The 16,247-nt window shown below is 35.1% G+C and overlaps 1 protein-coding gene across 2 annotated transcripts in view; it reads left to right on the forward strand.

Moving 5' to 3' along the window:
- Positions 1-16,247, forward strand: part of PRR16 (proline rich 16) — a 172,649-nt gene that overhangs the window by 118,696 nt on the left and 37,706 nt on the right. Inside the window, exon 1 of one of the 2 annotated variants that reach the window (XM_060091880.1) lies at positions 506-574. The exons of the other annotated variant lie outside the window; for it this stretch is intronic. Coding sequence (XP_059947863.1) covers positions 563-574 — 12 coding nt within the window. The 5' untranslated portion in view covers positions 506-562. Of the gene's footprint in view, positions 1-505; positions 575-16,247 lie in introns of those variants that run through there. 2 annotated transcript variants of the gene reach the window in all.

Genomic DNA, 16,247 nt, shown 5'->3' on the forward strand with positions numbered 1-16,247 from the left:
TTTGTGACATGGTTGACTGCCCCTTCTCTTCCTGATTACTGTTCCCGGAGATGGTCCTTATTTGTCTATGTTAATGATACACTGTGCAGCAATACTAAAGCAGTATTTATTAATGAAGAAATGTTAATCTCAGGAAAGTTCCCACTGACTTGCTCTAGTATTCTGTACTCAGGAAGAATAGATGCTCAGGGACAGTTCTTGAAGACTTGATTGACTGACTTATCTATCCTGCAATTCTTATGTTTTCATTCACGTTATGTAGTCCTTCACGTGCATTTCCTCCATATACATGCTTTACATGTTAACTCCTCCTCTCTTCCATTCATGTGTACATCTCCATCAGTACAGCCTATTCCTTCATACTGACTAATGCCCCACCCCCTCTTCATCATATCCTGCACCTGTTCAGTTCAGTGTGTTTTAGAAAGTCTAAAGTAAATATACTATTTTTAAAAGTTCTCTAATTTTTTTAACAGAAGCTCCATAACCTACTCCCACCTCCCCACATGATGAAACAGGGAAACAGTGCTGCAGGCAGACAGTGACAACAGGACACCAGGAAATGCCCAAGAAGGTCAGCTCTACTTTGACATGATGTTTACAGGAATTTAGACAACACGTAATTGCATTTCTAAGACACATGCAAGTCCATTATATAATTTGTTATTTGGAATATACACAAAAGTTACAACTGATAATTAGATCTCTTTGAATATTAAAATTTTTAAATAATGACCATAAATAAGATGATTAACAATCACATACTAGTTATCACCATAAATTGTCATATTTCAGTCTGTGTTGTATGTTTAAATTCCATAAAGGGAAATACATATAATAATATCATGAAATTCAGCAATGTTTTCTTTGTAAGGCTTTAAAAATATTCTAAGGAACATTTATGGTGTTTTTAAATTGCAAAATTGAACTTCCAAGGTGTCGGAATTAACGAGTTTGTGTTAAAATATCCATGTTTTCTATGAACAAAACTAGTTTACATTTTGATAATTTATATTTATTAACTATAGGAAAGTAATGTTTCACCACTAAAAAAACAACAAAATTATATAAATGATATGATTATTAAGAATCAAATATTGGGTTTCCCTGGTGGCGCAGTGGTTGAGAGTCCGCCTGCCGATGCAGGGGACACGGGTTCGTGCCCCAGTCCGGGAGGACCCCACATGCCGCGGAGCGGCTATGCCCGTGAGCCATGGCCGCTGAGCCTGCACGTCCGGAGCCTGTGCTCCGCAGCGGGAGAGGCCACAACAGTGAGAGGCCCGCGTACCGCAAAAAAAAAAAAAAAAAAAGAATCAAATATTGAGTTAATGCTCATTTTTTTCTGAAAAGTTGATTTGTGGTACATAAAACTCATTCATAATTTAGGGATAGTCTTGCCTACACCATATGTGACCATAAGAAGGACAATTACTTTTAACAGATGTGTATTCCTAAAGTAAAAACATGTAAAATCAAGGCATTCTTTTGTTGCAGTTTTCTGTTTTCCCACCATAAAAGGCTGCCAATAAAGGTTTCATTGGTCTCAGTGCTTTTCTGTGTATGAAAGAGTATGGGTTTATTGCTCATTAACCCCCTGATGCTTCTGAAGCAATAATTTAATTTCATTGATTCTATCTATATAGGACTCTATTTATCATTTGTGTTAATATGAAACTAAATTTTTCCACATCTAGATAAATCTGAGAGATGCTGTGATCAATCAAATATTTAATTCGAAGAGTGAATTTATTCTATCTAAAACCAAAAATAAAAGATATCTGGACACTGTCAAATATTGGGGATATATTGACATGTTTACAATCACTGTTTTTCTTTAAACAGTTACATACTTTTCTCATTCATTTGGGAATACTCTATTTGAAGTGAATTCCTCTGAGTAGTATTGATTTTGTACTTGAGAGCTTATTAAATAAACTTGCTATATTAGTGTACAGTGAATTCAATAATGTACTTGGTAAACTATTTTCATTTGTGGAATTGTAACAATCATACTGGGTTTTTTTTTTGTTTTGTTTTGTTTTGGTTTTTTTTTGTGGTACGGTGGGCCTCTCACTGTTGTGGCCTCTCCCGTTGTGGAGCACAGGCTCCGGACTTGCAGGCTCAGCGGCCATGGCTCACGGGCCCAGCCGCTCCGCGGCATGTGAGATCTTCCTGGACCGGGGCACAAACCCGTGTCCCCTGCATCGGCAGGAGGACTCTCAACCACTGCGCCACCAGGGAAGCCCAATCATACTGTTTTTAATAGTTAGGAGCTGTGCCGTGAATTAAGTCTTTATCTTTACATGTCCTAATTGGAAAATAAGAGGAAATGTTATTTGGAATTAAGCTACACTTGTCTTCTTAATCAAATTCTACTTTAGACGTAAGTAAATTAGAAAGTATAGAGCATTATGTAAATGTAAAAATATACGGAAAGGAAAGTAAGGATAAGTTGTTGACTAAATCAGGATAAAGAGATTAAAAGAATCTGTCTATGTCTATATTGATAGGCCTGAGCTATGGAGAAATACTTATAATTTCTTTTTCATTTTCCTTTCCTTCTTTATAAGTAATATGAACTCACCATTTAGCTATATGACTTATCTAAGATCAGATTACGTGGTGAAAATAATGTAAGACCAGAAATGAAGATTTCTCAAATTCAAATTCTATCTCTAATATTAATTTGCTCATTAATATTTTGCAAGTCATTTATTTAATCTGAGTTCCCAAGACCTTCAGCTGACTAAATGGACCATAGAATTAAGGATTTAGTTTCATGTATTCTGTTGACATGAGTTTTGCAGAAAAAACAGAGCACTGTAGGCTCAACATTTTTTCATTGAAATAAAATCTCGATTATCTACATCCAAACAATATCTGTCTCTTTCCAGTGAAGCATTTGCAGCCTTTATACTTCTGGTGTACTTGTCAGACTGTGATAGAACCTCTCAAACTCATAATGTTTCTAGAAAAAATATTCAGTGCTAATATTTAACTTCTTCAGCAGAGTTTAGTTGATTAAAAATGGTAAATTCACTGTTGAAGTAATTACAAAGTTGACAGGTGACTAGTAAAAATAGTAGTATAAGATTTGCAGTGTCTTTCCATAATAATTGTAGGTGCTTCAAATTTTAAAATATAAGAATTTTTGCTACGTTGAGCAAAAGAGAAAATCCAACATTTAATGTTGCTGTTGCGTTTAACCACACTCGTAGTTCCTGAGAATTAAAAAAATATATATATATATATCATAGGTCAATTGAATAGCAGTTGTCACTCAAAATAACTTGTTATTATGCTAGCATACTAATGAAAATTACATATCCAAATAAAAGGGAGGTAGGAAAATTTGGGGGACCGGTGAATCTCAGCAATAGGAAAATTTCTCCTAAAGGTCTAATTTAAAATATAATAAAACGGTCTTTTTATATCTTTATCATTTTTGTCAAACTGAAAAAAGAAAAATTTGAACTAATCTAGTAGACTAATTAATTAATTCATTCATTCAGCACTTATTGCACATGCATTTTGTACTGGGCACCATGCTAGAAATAAGAGATGTGAAGATTAGTAAGACACAATTCTGCCCTTGATATGTTCAGAATGTAGCAGAAAAGTTAAAAAGATAAACAAGATAAGACAAGTGAGTTGGAGGTAAATCAGAGAGAGCATACAAAGTAATAAACTGAGTTTATGAAATAAGGATGAATAGTGACAGTAGAAAGAAGCTAAACTTAAAGTGGCTCAAAAACTGAAATAAGTATTAATAGACATTGGAATTTCTATAGAAGTGAATGGGCAAGCCATGGCAAAGTCTACTGATTTAGTTGGTGAAATGAAAAGAATAGGAGAAATACCTATGAGAACTTTTGCAAGATTGTGCAAATCCAGAAGAAAACACGGAACGAAACTTATCTTAAATTTATTTGTCCCAAAAATGACCTTTAATATGATAACCGCGAAGAATTATGGAGCACAGTGACAGCAAGGCCAGCGGGCACAATGGTGAAACAGGAAGGTCAGGTTCATGGTTCTGTTGCAGTTCTCCCCCAGATAAGTGCAGTGATTGGTAACCTGGGGGGAAGTGTGCTTGTGAGATGGGGTTGCTTGATTTCGTTGTTAAATCAAAACACTGTGGAAATTATTCTAGGGAAGTATTGTTTACATCCAACCTTAACTGGCAAACAAGTAGTCCTATGATGTAGGTCAGCGAACTTGCTACAATAGCAATGCTGTAGGTGAAAACTGCCAGAGAGCACTTTTTGGTTATGGTTGTTAGAATGTTATCTGTGAAGGTTCTGTTCATGCAACAGGTGAATTTACATTTCCCCTCTACCTCATTGACTACCTCTCCTTAGTGTTTTTTGCTGAATCCTTCTTGCTTCCTTAGCATCTAAAAGTAGCCCAGATATTTAGTCTGAGTACTTGTGCATACACCCATGCTCACTTGCTCTCTCTCTCTGTCTCCCTCCCACCCTCCCTTCCTTGTCCTCTCCCTCCCCACCCCTGACTCCCATGCTGATTTCATCTAGTCCCATAGCTTTAAACACCAAGTATATGTGAGTGACTCCCAAGTTTTTTCTCCTGCCCTAAACTTTTTCCTGAACCACTCATCATCTTCATTGGATGTTTACTTGCCATTTCAGATATCGAAAGCAAAACTTAAGAATCAATACTTAGACCCAGAAATTTCTTGTTTAGTTTCTTCTATGTCATAACTTCCTCCATCATCTAACCAGTTTGGCCCAGTTGCCTGGGCCAAAACTCTTGGCATCATTTTTGCTTCCTCCCTTTCATTCACCCCTCACGTCCAGTCTTTCAGAAAGTTTTGTCAAATATGCCTCCAAAATACATTTTAAATCCTTCTTTCACCATCTCCACTGTGCCCATCTAAGCTACCCTCATCTTTTACTTTTTTAATTAATTTTTATTGGAGTAGGGTTGATTTACAGTGTTGTGTTAGTTTCTGCTGTACAGTGCAGTGAATCACTTATACATATACATATATCTGCTCTTTTTTGGATTCTGTTCCCATATAGGCCATTACAGAGTATTGAGTAGAGTTCCCCACTTGTAGGTCCTTATTAGTTATCTATTTTATATATAGTAGTGTGTATATATCAACACCTATCTCCTAATTTACCCCTCCTCCCCTCCCCCTTGGTAACCATAAGTTTGTTTTCTACATCCGTGATCTATTTCTGTTTTGTAAATAAGTTCATTTGTACCATTCTTTTAGATTCCACATATAAGTGATATCATATGATATTTGTCTTTGTCTGACTTAATTTCACTCAGTATGACAATCTCTAGGTCCATCCATGTTGCTGCAAATGGTATTATTATTTTTTATGGCTGAGTAATATTCCATTGTGTATATCTACATCTTGTTTATCCATTCATCCATCGATGGATATTTAGGTTAATTAGACTGCCTTTACACAAATTTCTAACCAGATTCTGCTTCTTCCTTTGCCCTCCTATAATCCATTTTCCTCAGAGCAGCAAAAGTCAGATTTTTGAAATGTGAAAGGTTCAGTGTCATCTCACATGGAAAACTTTAGCAGCTCCTCATTGCTACTAGAGCTCCTTTAGTCTCTTTACCTTGTGATCCATCCACTGTAATCTCTTCTAACCCCAGAACTCATCTCTTACTGGTCTCCAGTGCCCCTGCCTGGCACTCTCCTATGCAAGCTATTCTTTGGGTTCCTTGGGCTTGCCAAACTCATTTCTTCTTCTGGGCCTTTGCAATTAGCATGCACATAGCTGGCTCTTTCTCTTCTTTTTAGTGTCAGTTCCTGTGTTACCTTTTTCAGAAGTACTTTTGCTGACCACTCAGCCTGAGCTCTGGCTGTCCCTGTTTGTGCCTCTAAATCCCTCTCATGCACTTACCCTCCTGACATACCACTATCTTTCATAGTGCTGTCTGTAGTTTTCTTCACGGCACTCACCACTCTGTGATATCTTGTTATGTATTTGCTTTCTTTTTTTTTTTTTTTTTTTTTTTTTTTGCTGTACGTGGGCCTCTCACTGCTGTGGCCTCTCCCGTTGCGGAGCACAGGCTCCAGACACACAGGCTCCACGGCCATGGCTCACGGGCCCAGCCGCTCCGCAGCATGTGGGATCTTCCGGGATAGGGGCACGAACCCGTGTCCCCTGCATCGGCAGGCGGACTCTCAACCACTGCGCCACCAGGGAAGCCCTGTATTTGCTTTCTTATTTGTTGACTGTTCCTGCCTGTCAAATGTAACTTCCTTAAGTGCAGTGGCCTCATCTGCCCTTTTCATTACTGGGTCCTCAACATCTAGAAAAGTCATGGCACAATAAGTATTGATATGTAGTGAAAGAAAAAAATTCTCTCTGCAGATCCATTTGTTCTTCTTTTTACATGCTCAGATGCTTTAAAGAGGTTACCAAGAAATAAAGAAGCTACAGCGAGCTGAAGAAATGTCTTACTCATTACTTTGATACTGTCTTCTGAGAACAAAGCATGAAAAATGTGCATTTCTTGGAAATTGGCATTCCATATTTTAGCAACTTTTTGCAGTCTTTAAATCTAGTGCTTTTTTCATGATTTCCTTTTTGCCATTTAAAAGGCCATATGTCAAAATAGAATTTGATTTATAGAAACTTAATGTTAGCACTTTGAAAAGTATGCAGTAGGGAGAAAACAAACAAACAAAAAAAAAACACATACTGTTCACTCACAAACACAACACGTTTTATATCTTGGAATTAAGTATTAATGTACGAATGATCCTTCCAAAGAAAAATGAAAGGTAATATGAAATAGAGCTTTGACTGCAGAGACATTTTATTATTTTCAACTATTTACAGAATATATCACTATTTGAAAATATGCTGTCACTGCAGTTGTTTTAGGATAGGGAAGAAGAGAAAAGGTTCTAATCATCAGACTCCTTACTAAAGAGAAGAAGCGACATACAAATGTGGAAAGGTTTTATAATAACAAATGTATCAAGAGTAAACATAAACACATTGTGATGAATAAACCATACCTGCTGTTTCCTAGATTTTCCTTGGTAGTTTTATGTAATGTTTATTTCCTAGTTTATTCCTAGTAATAGGGATTCTACACATGTAAGTGAAATGATTGCCTGGGACAGAGTGGAATTAAGTGTAATTGTTAAGTTAAGTGTAATTGTTGAAATATGAATTCTGAGTTTGGAATGCCTGAATTTGAAGCCCAGCTTCACCTCTTTAATGTGTGTGCTCTGGCACGTTACTAAGTTCTTCTTTTGTAAAATGAGAATTAATGAATAAATACTCACCTTTTGGAATTGTTTTGAGCATTAGGTGAGATGAAACATGTAGAACACAATGTCTGCAGTGTGATAAGCCCGTAATAATGTTAATGAATGTTACTCTGTTCTTTATCATCTTTACACTTACTCATGCTATCATATATTATTGTCATCTTTCTCATGACTCAGACCTCAAAGACTGTATTGGAATAAGGTTTCATCAGAAGAATAAGAAATAATTACATTAATAGGTTATGGATTGCTTAGATGTCTAGAGCACTTTTTAGCGCTATTTTCCAATATAGGTAAAATGGTGTTATATAGAGGAAAAGTAGACTCCATTATTTTAATAGTTTGAGTGCTGCATTAAACAAATTTAGTCAGGCTTATATATATCAGAACTTTTCAAATTCTTTAAAATATTAATGTAGAGCTGCATTTCACTTATATGAAGCTTTTATCTTTTACAAGTATGTACCTAATGTTTGAATAATTAAAAAGTTGAAAATATTGATATAGACTATGATCTTCCAAGAACCATATAAATTACACAAGATTTTTTAAAAATTGAGAATGTTTTCCACAGAGGGTCTATTACTCTATCAATTCACAGATAGAGTGATTGATTACAGAGTATGTTCATATGGTTAGCTTAGGGATCCTTTCAGGCATTTAAAGAACCTCATGTATGAACTTGAAAAGCTTGACTTTTTAGTATTACATTTACATAAAATGGGCAAGAGAGTTTAAGATGAAACCGAAAGTGAGTTTTAATTTATGCCTTCCTTCTTTTACACATCTTTGAAAGAAGCATTTCCCTGTGACTTAAAGTAAACCAAATAATATGATTAAAGAAAATGGGTCTGTGTGCAGAACAAAACTGATTGTGCTTCTAGTTGTCTTTTCTGGGAATCTGTCCACTTTAGTCAGATGTTCTGTCTTCTACTAAGAGAGGTAACAAAGCATAGTGGCATGAACTAAACGCTAGAGCTAGGGTGCCTGGTTTGAAGCTCAGCTTTGTACTCTCTAGCTGTGTGACCTTGGTCAAATTACTCAACCTCTCTGTGCCTTGTTATCTCAACTGAAATTGAGGATAATTAATAGATTATTTCATAAGGTTGTTATGAAAATTAAATTCATTATTATTTTAAAATAATTCAGAACTCTTCCTGGCCCATAATATGCACTATATATTGTTAAATAATTAAATTAAGTTATAGAAGCCATTTCATTGCTTTTCTATTTATTTTTTATTCCCTTTCTTCTCATGTGTCTATCATGTGTCACATTCAAGAGGATTGATAGCAGGAAGAATGGTTTTTCTATGGTAAAAATCTAATTCTGCTACTTTGAATCCAGTGATGTTCTCTATCTAGAAGCAAGAGGTTATTAGAGACTATTCCCCAGTCAATGACTATGTAGTAATGGCCAGACAGAAAAAGAGGTATTTTGCTACCCTCCATATAAAAACTCATGGTGTTTGTGCTTGATAATTAAACTATATTAAGCAAGAATAAGACTTGTATCTCTTAGTTGGAAAATAGATTCAGAAATCTTCGAAATATTTTATTTTAATAGCATTACTAATCTCTTAAAAATTATTTAATGATGATTTGGTGCATAGTTAACATCTAGTAAGCACTTTGCTAAGTGTGTTTTGCATCATCGTACCCTCACTTTAAACTTATAAAGGAGCCATTGTCATTATCCCCATTCTACAGTTACTAAAGGAAACCAAGGTTACTAAAGGAAACCAAGGAAGTTAGTGAATGACTTGCCTTACTTAGAATGTACGATTTCAAATTGGTTTACAAACCCAAGGAACCCAACTCTAGAACTCCAGAATCTGTGCTCTTAAACACTTTACAATTCTGTTCTCTCTTCACGTGGAAACTTTAGAACAATGGAGCACCTGGAAAGTCTAAATTTAAGCTTTGTGTATCTGCATACCAATTTCCCCAAGGCTGAGTAAGCACTACATACTGAAACTGGACTATGATGTCCAGAGCAGCATTACTCATAATAGCCAAAAACTGGAAACAATTCAAATGTTCATTGACCAATTATTAGATAAAACATAAACTATTCATGTAATAGAATATTATTCAACAATAAAAAGTAACCAACTACTGATACATACTACAAGCATGAACCTCAAAAACAGTATGCTAAATAAAAGAAGGCAGATAGAAAAGACCACATAGTGTATGATTTTATTTATATGAAATGTCCATAAAAAGCAAATTGACAAACTAACACAACACAGTAAATCAACTATACTCCAATAAAAATTAACTGAAAAAAGAAAAAGCAACTTGACGGAGCTGGAAAGTAGAGTGTTGGGGTCCTGTGACTAAAGGTTATAATAGGGATTGACTGCAAAGGAGCATGCAAGGTCTTTTTGGGGTGATGGAAATGTTAAAGCTGGATTATGGTGATGATTGTACAAATCTGTAAATTTACTAAAAATCATTTACTAAAAGAATTCTACACTTAAATGGGTGAATTTTATCTTATGCAAATTATTCCTTAATAAAGCTGTTAATAAGAGACAAACAAACTGGATCATGGCCCAGAGATTTAGTATCTTGGACAGTAGTTTAGTGATGAAGGTAAAGCAGACTGAAAATCAAGTTCAAAAGTTTATAATCCATTGTAATTTTTACATTTATCTGCTCTCCCTCCATAATTTAATGAATAAAAGATAAAAAGTCATTTTTACCTTTAGCATAAAAATAGCATAAAAAATACCTTTAGCAAAAAAATAGAATAAAAATTTATTTTTATGCTAAAGTGTTTAGAATTCTGTACAGACATAATTTCCCTTTGATGTGATAAACCGAGTGTCTGACTTTGGAAATAAATTAGGTTTCTATACTTATTTAAAGCTTGTCTCTTCAGGTGAAAATGTTTAAATGCAAGTTGCATCATGGTATTAGATTCATGTATAGAGGAATATCAGCACAGGTAGAGGAAACCGGCTACCTGCATCCTGGACAGGTAATTAATATACTGCTTTATAGTCAACAGCCCAATTTCATTATGTTCTATCCTTAGATTTCTACTTATTTCTACTTTATGAGGTATACAAGTCATTCACTTATTATTTCCCCCATTTTTCAAATAAGGCAACAGAGACATAAAGGGATTAAGCCCAAGCAGGTAACTTTTATGTGTCTGATATGGGCCTAGTACTCAGTTTTCCTGAACACATGATCCATATGTGCTTCTAATACTCTGCACTCCTTGTTTGCAATAGATATTTAAAAAGTGCTGATTGATGAATTTTGTAGATCCATAGTAGATATCATAGCTGGGTTCCTAAGCAGTTTCATTACTATCATCTTGCAAGATTTTCTTAACATCATGTAGTAAGTTGGGACTGCAAATAATAACAGGTTTAAAATATGACTTGTAACTTATACATTATAATAGTCTTTGGTGTGCATTATCAGGCATCTTATAATGAGCAGTTGGAGAAAGTATGATCACGCATCACAATACCCATTTAAAAATAATGTTCCTGAGAGCATCATTTTTCATTCCCAGACTTCAAGCTTTGTGGAAAAATTAGGGAAGTGTTAAAGATTATTTAACTGTTGTGCTGGCTTGTCATACATCGAAACAAAAGAAGAGAGACACACTGCTGCTTTTACAAAAGGTAGAATTGGGCTCTGATGTACCTCCAAGTTATTCCTCCCCAGGAATATTCTGACTGGCACATTTCCTGTTGCTTAAAAGCCTTAGATCTCAGTCCATTTCTTATGGACTCAACAACTTATTGTTAAACACAGATTTGTCAGAAGCTCACAAATCTATTCTCTTCCTTTTTAGTCCCTCTCTTAAAAGAAACAAACAAAAAAACCTGTTAGTGGTTTTTGTTGTTATTTGAAACGATATCTCTTGATCTATTCTTAGTACAATTATATTTCTTAATTATATCACCTTTCTGTTGTCCTGATTCTGCTGGGTATATGTCCTCTTTCAACAGCAATGTGACTTATAATCATTTCTTCAGTTGTTCTGTTATCTTCTTGTGAATTTATGTTCCTTACACATGAAGATGGATGGTTCCCTGGAAGGCTGAACGTCGAGCCTGGATGATTTGTTTTTTATTTGCAGTCCTCCTGTTTTCACTTCATGTTTTTTTGCCTTCAGAAACTGATGTGCTGACACCAAGGGAACAAAGATGGGTATCTTTTGCAGAAAACACTATGCATGGGAACCATGTAAACATTTCTCTGGTTACCTTTATTTTGCTTTTAAGATGGTTGTTTTTTAGATATAAGTGAGACTGAGTGTGGTGGACTTAATGTAAAGCACATGTATTGGCAAGTTTGCAGACACTTGTTAAAACTCTCTGCACATACATTGAATAATGGATTCTGTTTCTGTTATGTGTTTTTGGCAAAGCCCAGCACTTGTGCCTTTTATAGTCTAGGAAACATGTAAGTTTATTGGAACTCTTTACTCGCCTAAGGCTGTAAAGGGGAAAGGACTTAAACTATAGGCAAAAGAGATTGTTTTTCTCTAGAATAAAACAGATTTTTATCCTTTCTTGTGTGAAATGGTATCTGTGTCTTTCCAACCAACAGTAAGCATCTTAAAGGAAGGAATGTCTGATTTTCATTGTTGAGTTCCCTTAACTTGTTTGAAATACACACTATTTTTCTTGCTCTTTAGAGACTGCATTTACTTTTTGACATGCATGCTTGATTTCTGCAAGTGCACATTTCTAAAATGCAAATTTAACATACCTAGAAGTGTTTCTACAAGCTTCTTGACCAACAAAAGGGTCTCAGAATGTTATAATTCTGCTCACTACTCTATTGTTCAATATTTTACATTCATCTTGGTTTATATGCCCTAAAGAGGTCATTAGTATAGTTATTCTGTTATACTGGCAATACTTACTTAGATTTTCTGATGCTTCCCAATATCTTTGCTTACCATTTCTTCTCAGTCCTTTCTGGGTCAGTTTCCATAGTCCTAAAACACGTCCTTTAATTGTTTAGTTAAGAACAACTAGTAGAAGATGCTGATTATTTTCATTTTGAAAAATATTTGTTTTTTCCTTCATGTTAGATAATTTACTGGGCATAGGATTCTAGGAAAATAGTCATTTCCACTCAGTCTTTTAATAATATTAATCCATTATCTTCTTGTTTCTACTGTTGCATTTGAAAAGTCTGAAATCAGCTGTCAGCATAACTTAGATTCTTTAGCAGCTAATCTATTTTTTCTCTCTGTTTGCTTTCAAGATCTTCTATGTTCTTTGGTCATTGGCCATTTCATTATGATGACCGCAGATTTGCATTTTATTTTCAAATCACACTCACATCTCATTTTCCCCTTCTATCAGAGGATTCATGTTTTTTGTCAATTCTGGAAAATTCTCAGCCATTCTTTCTTTAAATACTAACTTATTTTCATTTTCCTTATTTTCATTCTTCCTGTCTCCTTCCCTCCCTCCCTCTCTGTCTCAGAAATTTTATTAAATGTTCCTTCTTTTTCTGTCATCTACATCTCTTAACTTTTTAATATTTTAACAATCTTTACGTTTCTGTTTTATTTCCTCATGTATTTTCTCTAGTTTTCCTCATTAACTGTTTAATTTGATGTTTAATTTGCTTATAAACTTTTTTGCATTTATATACAGTATCTTATTCTATGTTTATTTTTTATGCTTTTAGACACTTTAGATGTGCTTATTTCACAGTTTATCTTTTGTTATTATATTAAGTGCTTGAGTTTCTAATCCTGCTGTCTGTTCTCTGTGTAACACTCAGTTATAGTGGTTTGTTTCCGTACACATTTTGTCATTTTTGATTATAAGGTCATCTAAATCTTTAAAATCTCCTAAGATCTTCTGGCCTCTATTTTTTCCAGATGCTTCTGTGCTATGACTAGCTCACTGTTAGATAGGCATTTATAATTCCCTGGATTGGGATGGTCATTTTGTGCAGATTCTATAACTTTGAATCCCAAACCCAGGTAAAGTTTTTTAAAAAGTTATGAAAGAAAACCATTTTGTTTCCCTTCACCAGTGGTTTGGAAAAATGTCCTTGTCTTCTAGTTTCCGTAGGTATGTTTGTTTTTTCTTGCCTGCCCCTTCACAGAGATACAGTTCTTCTAGCATCCTGCTTTGATACAGGTGTTGCTACCCCATTATCTGTGGTCCATGAGAGTGCCAAACCCCAAGCCCCTTGGTTATGCAGATAGTCACCTTGCACAAGGTTTGTTTCTGTACCAGCTCACTGGCCTACATTTCTGTTTCTGGCACCTGGCTGGTTCCTCTTCTTTTTGAGCAAGTCTAAATATGCGTTTTAGAGAAGTTTCAGGTTTTCTTTCTCTTTTTTTAAAAAATTAAATTTTATTTTTTTATACAGCAGGTCCTTATTAGTCATCCATTTTATACATATTAGTGTATACATGTCAATCCCAATCTCCCAATTCATCCCACCACCACCCCCACCACCCCCACATTCCCCCCTTGGTGTCCATACATTTGTTCTCTACATCTGTGTCTCTATTTCTGCCTTTCAAACTGGTTCATCAGTACCATTTTTCTAGATTCCACATGCATGTGTTAATATATGATATTTGTTTTTGTTTTTCTGACTTACTTCACTCTGTATGACTGTCTCTAGGTCCATCCACGTCTCTACAAATGACCCAATTTTGTTCCTTTTTATGGCTGAGTAATATTCCATTATATATATGCACCACATGAGAAGTTTCAGGTTTTCTAATCCATCTAGTCTGGTATATTGTGAGAAAGAGAAGTCTCCCATATCCCTCAGTTGTTTCACTATGTTTTCAGTAATGTTAAGTGTTCACCCACAAATAAACAGCTTTTTAATGTTGGGACTTGACTCATAATAAAGGAGCAAATGATAATAGAATAAGGGATGGTGAAGATTTATTTAAAATATAAACTTTCAGCGGGACTTTACTGGACTCCAAATAGATACAACCTCATCTTTATATATCACCATAGTAAAAAAAGAGCTGATATTTTAAAATGGATGATTCTGGGGCAAATTTAAGAGCCCTAATTTTATGTGTACATACATAATAGAAGTCTGGAATACTCCTTTTCTACAGAGCATGAAAAGAAATAGATTGAAAAGAAAGTAATTTACCATTTGAGTATTGCTTTTCTCTGGCATTTTTTTTTTCTAATTAGATGAATCTATTTCCTCTGTCTTTATGTCATCCTATATTTTTTACTGCTTTCAACTCTCTCCCACACACTTTTTAAAAAGATCTGTCTCAAAAGGAACCCTGATTTAGCAGTTTTGTTGTTGGTTTGCTTTGAAATGCAAGTAAAGTAACACATAAAGGCCACAAAAAAAAAATACAAACTGAGATTCCGTAATATGTCAACTTCTTTGTCATCAATATTATGTCATCCTCTTTGTTAGAAATTTTAGCCTGATTCATTAATTCTTCTTGAACTCCTCCTCCAATGTTGGCAGACATCACAGTAACCCTTTTTAAAATATAGGAATGGGGCCTCCCTGGTGGCGCAGTGGTTGAGAGTCCGCCTGCCGATGCAGGGGACACGGGTTCGTGCCCCGATCCCGGAGGATCCCACATGCCGCGGAGCGGCTGGGCCCGCGAGCCATGGCCGCGGAGCCTGTGTGTCCGGAGCCTGTGCTCCGCAACGGGAGAGGCCACAGCAGTGAGAGGCCCGCGTACAGCAAAAAAAAAAAAAAAAAATATAGGAATGGCATCACAGACAGGTTATTTTACCAAAGTCATTCATGAAGTTATTAGCAATGTGATATTTTCAAACATATGTGTGTGCAAAAGCTGTCTAAACAATGTATTTGACCCAATATTTTTTAGGAAAATTCATGACACGTAGAGGTTAGAAGAATTTCAATAATGGTAATCAATAAGTAATAACACTGTGAACCAGGCACTGTTCCAAGACTTCCCATTTATTTACTCATTTAATTCTAACAAGTCCATGAAATTCTCTTAAAATCCCATTTAGAGGCAAGGCTTGCTGAGAGGTTAAGCTCCTTCTCAAAGTTACGTACCTAGGAGGTAGTGAAGCTGGGATTAGCAAACAGGTCATCTGCAGTCTGACTCCACAATCTAGCTGTGAACTACTACTCTGAACTGTCTCTTGCTTCCTATACACACACACACACACACACACACACACACATGCAACCTAGTATGCACACACACCAACAGACACACACATTCTAGTACACACATCCCAACACATAAACCCCAAAATACACAGAGCCTATGGTGTAATAGTTATCTTAGAAATATCTCTACCTCTATCTGTCTATCTTTCTATCTCTTTATCTGATTAGGAAGAAATGGAGCAAACTCTCTTGCTATTCAGTTTATAATAAAGACCCCCATATAATGGACTATTTGATCAGTGGCAAATGCTTCAATCCTAATGAAAGATGTTATTTCAGAGGAGCTGAGCCATGTGTTTCATAGCATTGAAGCCAAGATCTTATTAATGCAGTTAAATTCAAGGAGTTCTGAAATCATTATACCTCTTACTTTGTTATTATTGTAAAATAACAGATTTCATTTCAAACTTCAGTATCTAGTGAGTTAATTCAGCACTTGTACCTTCCACTAACTCAGAACAAGCAAACAAATGACATTTACCATGAGTAAGTAACTTATTTTTTGGTGCTTAGCCATTTTATACATAATGATTACCTATTAATCAATGTAAGATATTTAATTATGATTTTGGATTCAATTATTTTTATTATTTTAATATTACTTTTTTGGTTACTATAGTAATAGTACTTTGTTTCAATCATAGCATCGTTAGGAAAAAAACAAACCTTAATTATAATCAGTTTTATATTAAGAAGATTATAAAAATGGAAATAAACTTCTAATGAATAGGAAGAACATTTTGCTTCCTATTATAATGTATCAATGTATGTAATATTCTATTTTCTTCTGTAAGTTAATTGACTAGAC

The sequence above is a fragment of the Mesoplodon densirostris genome, chromosome 3 (genome assembly GCF_025265405.1).
Source record: "Mesoplodon densirostris isolate mMesDen1 chromosome 3, mMesDen1 primary haplotype, whole genome shotgun sequence".
NCBI classification, from domain to species: domain Eukaryota; kingdom Metazoa; phylum Chordata; class Mammalia; order Artiodactyla; family Ziphiidae; genus Mesoplodon; species Mesoplodon densirostris.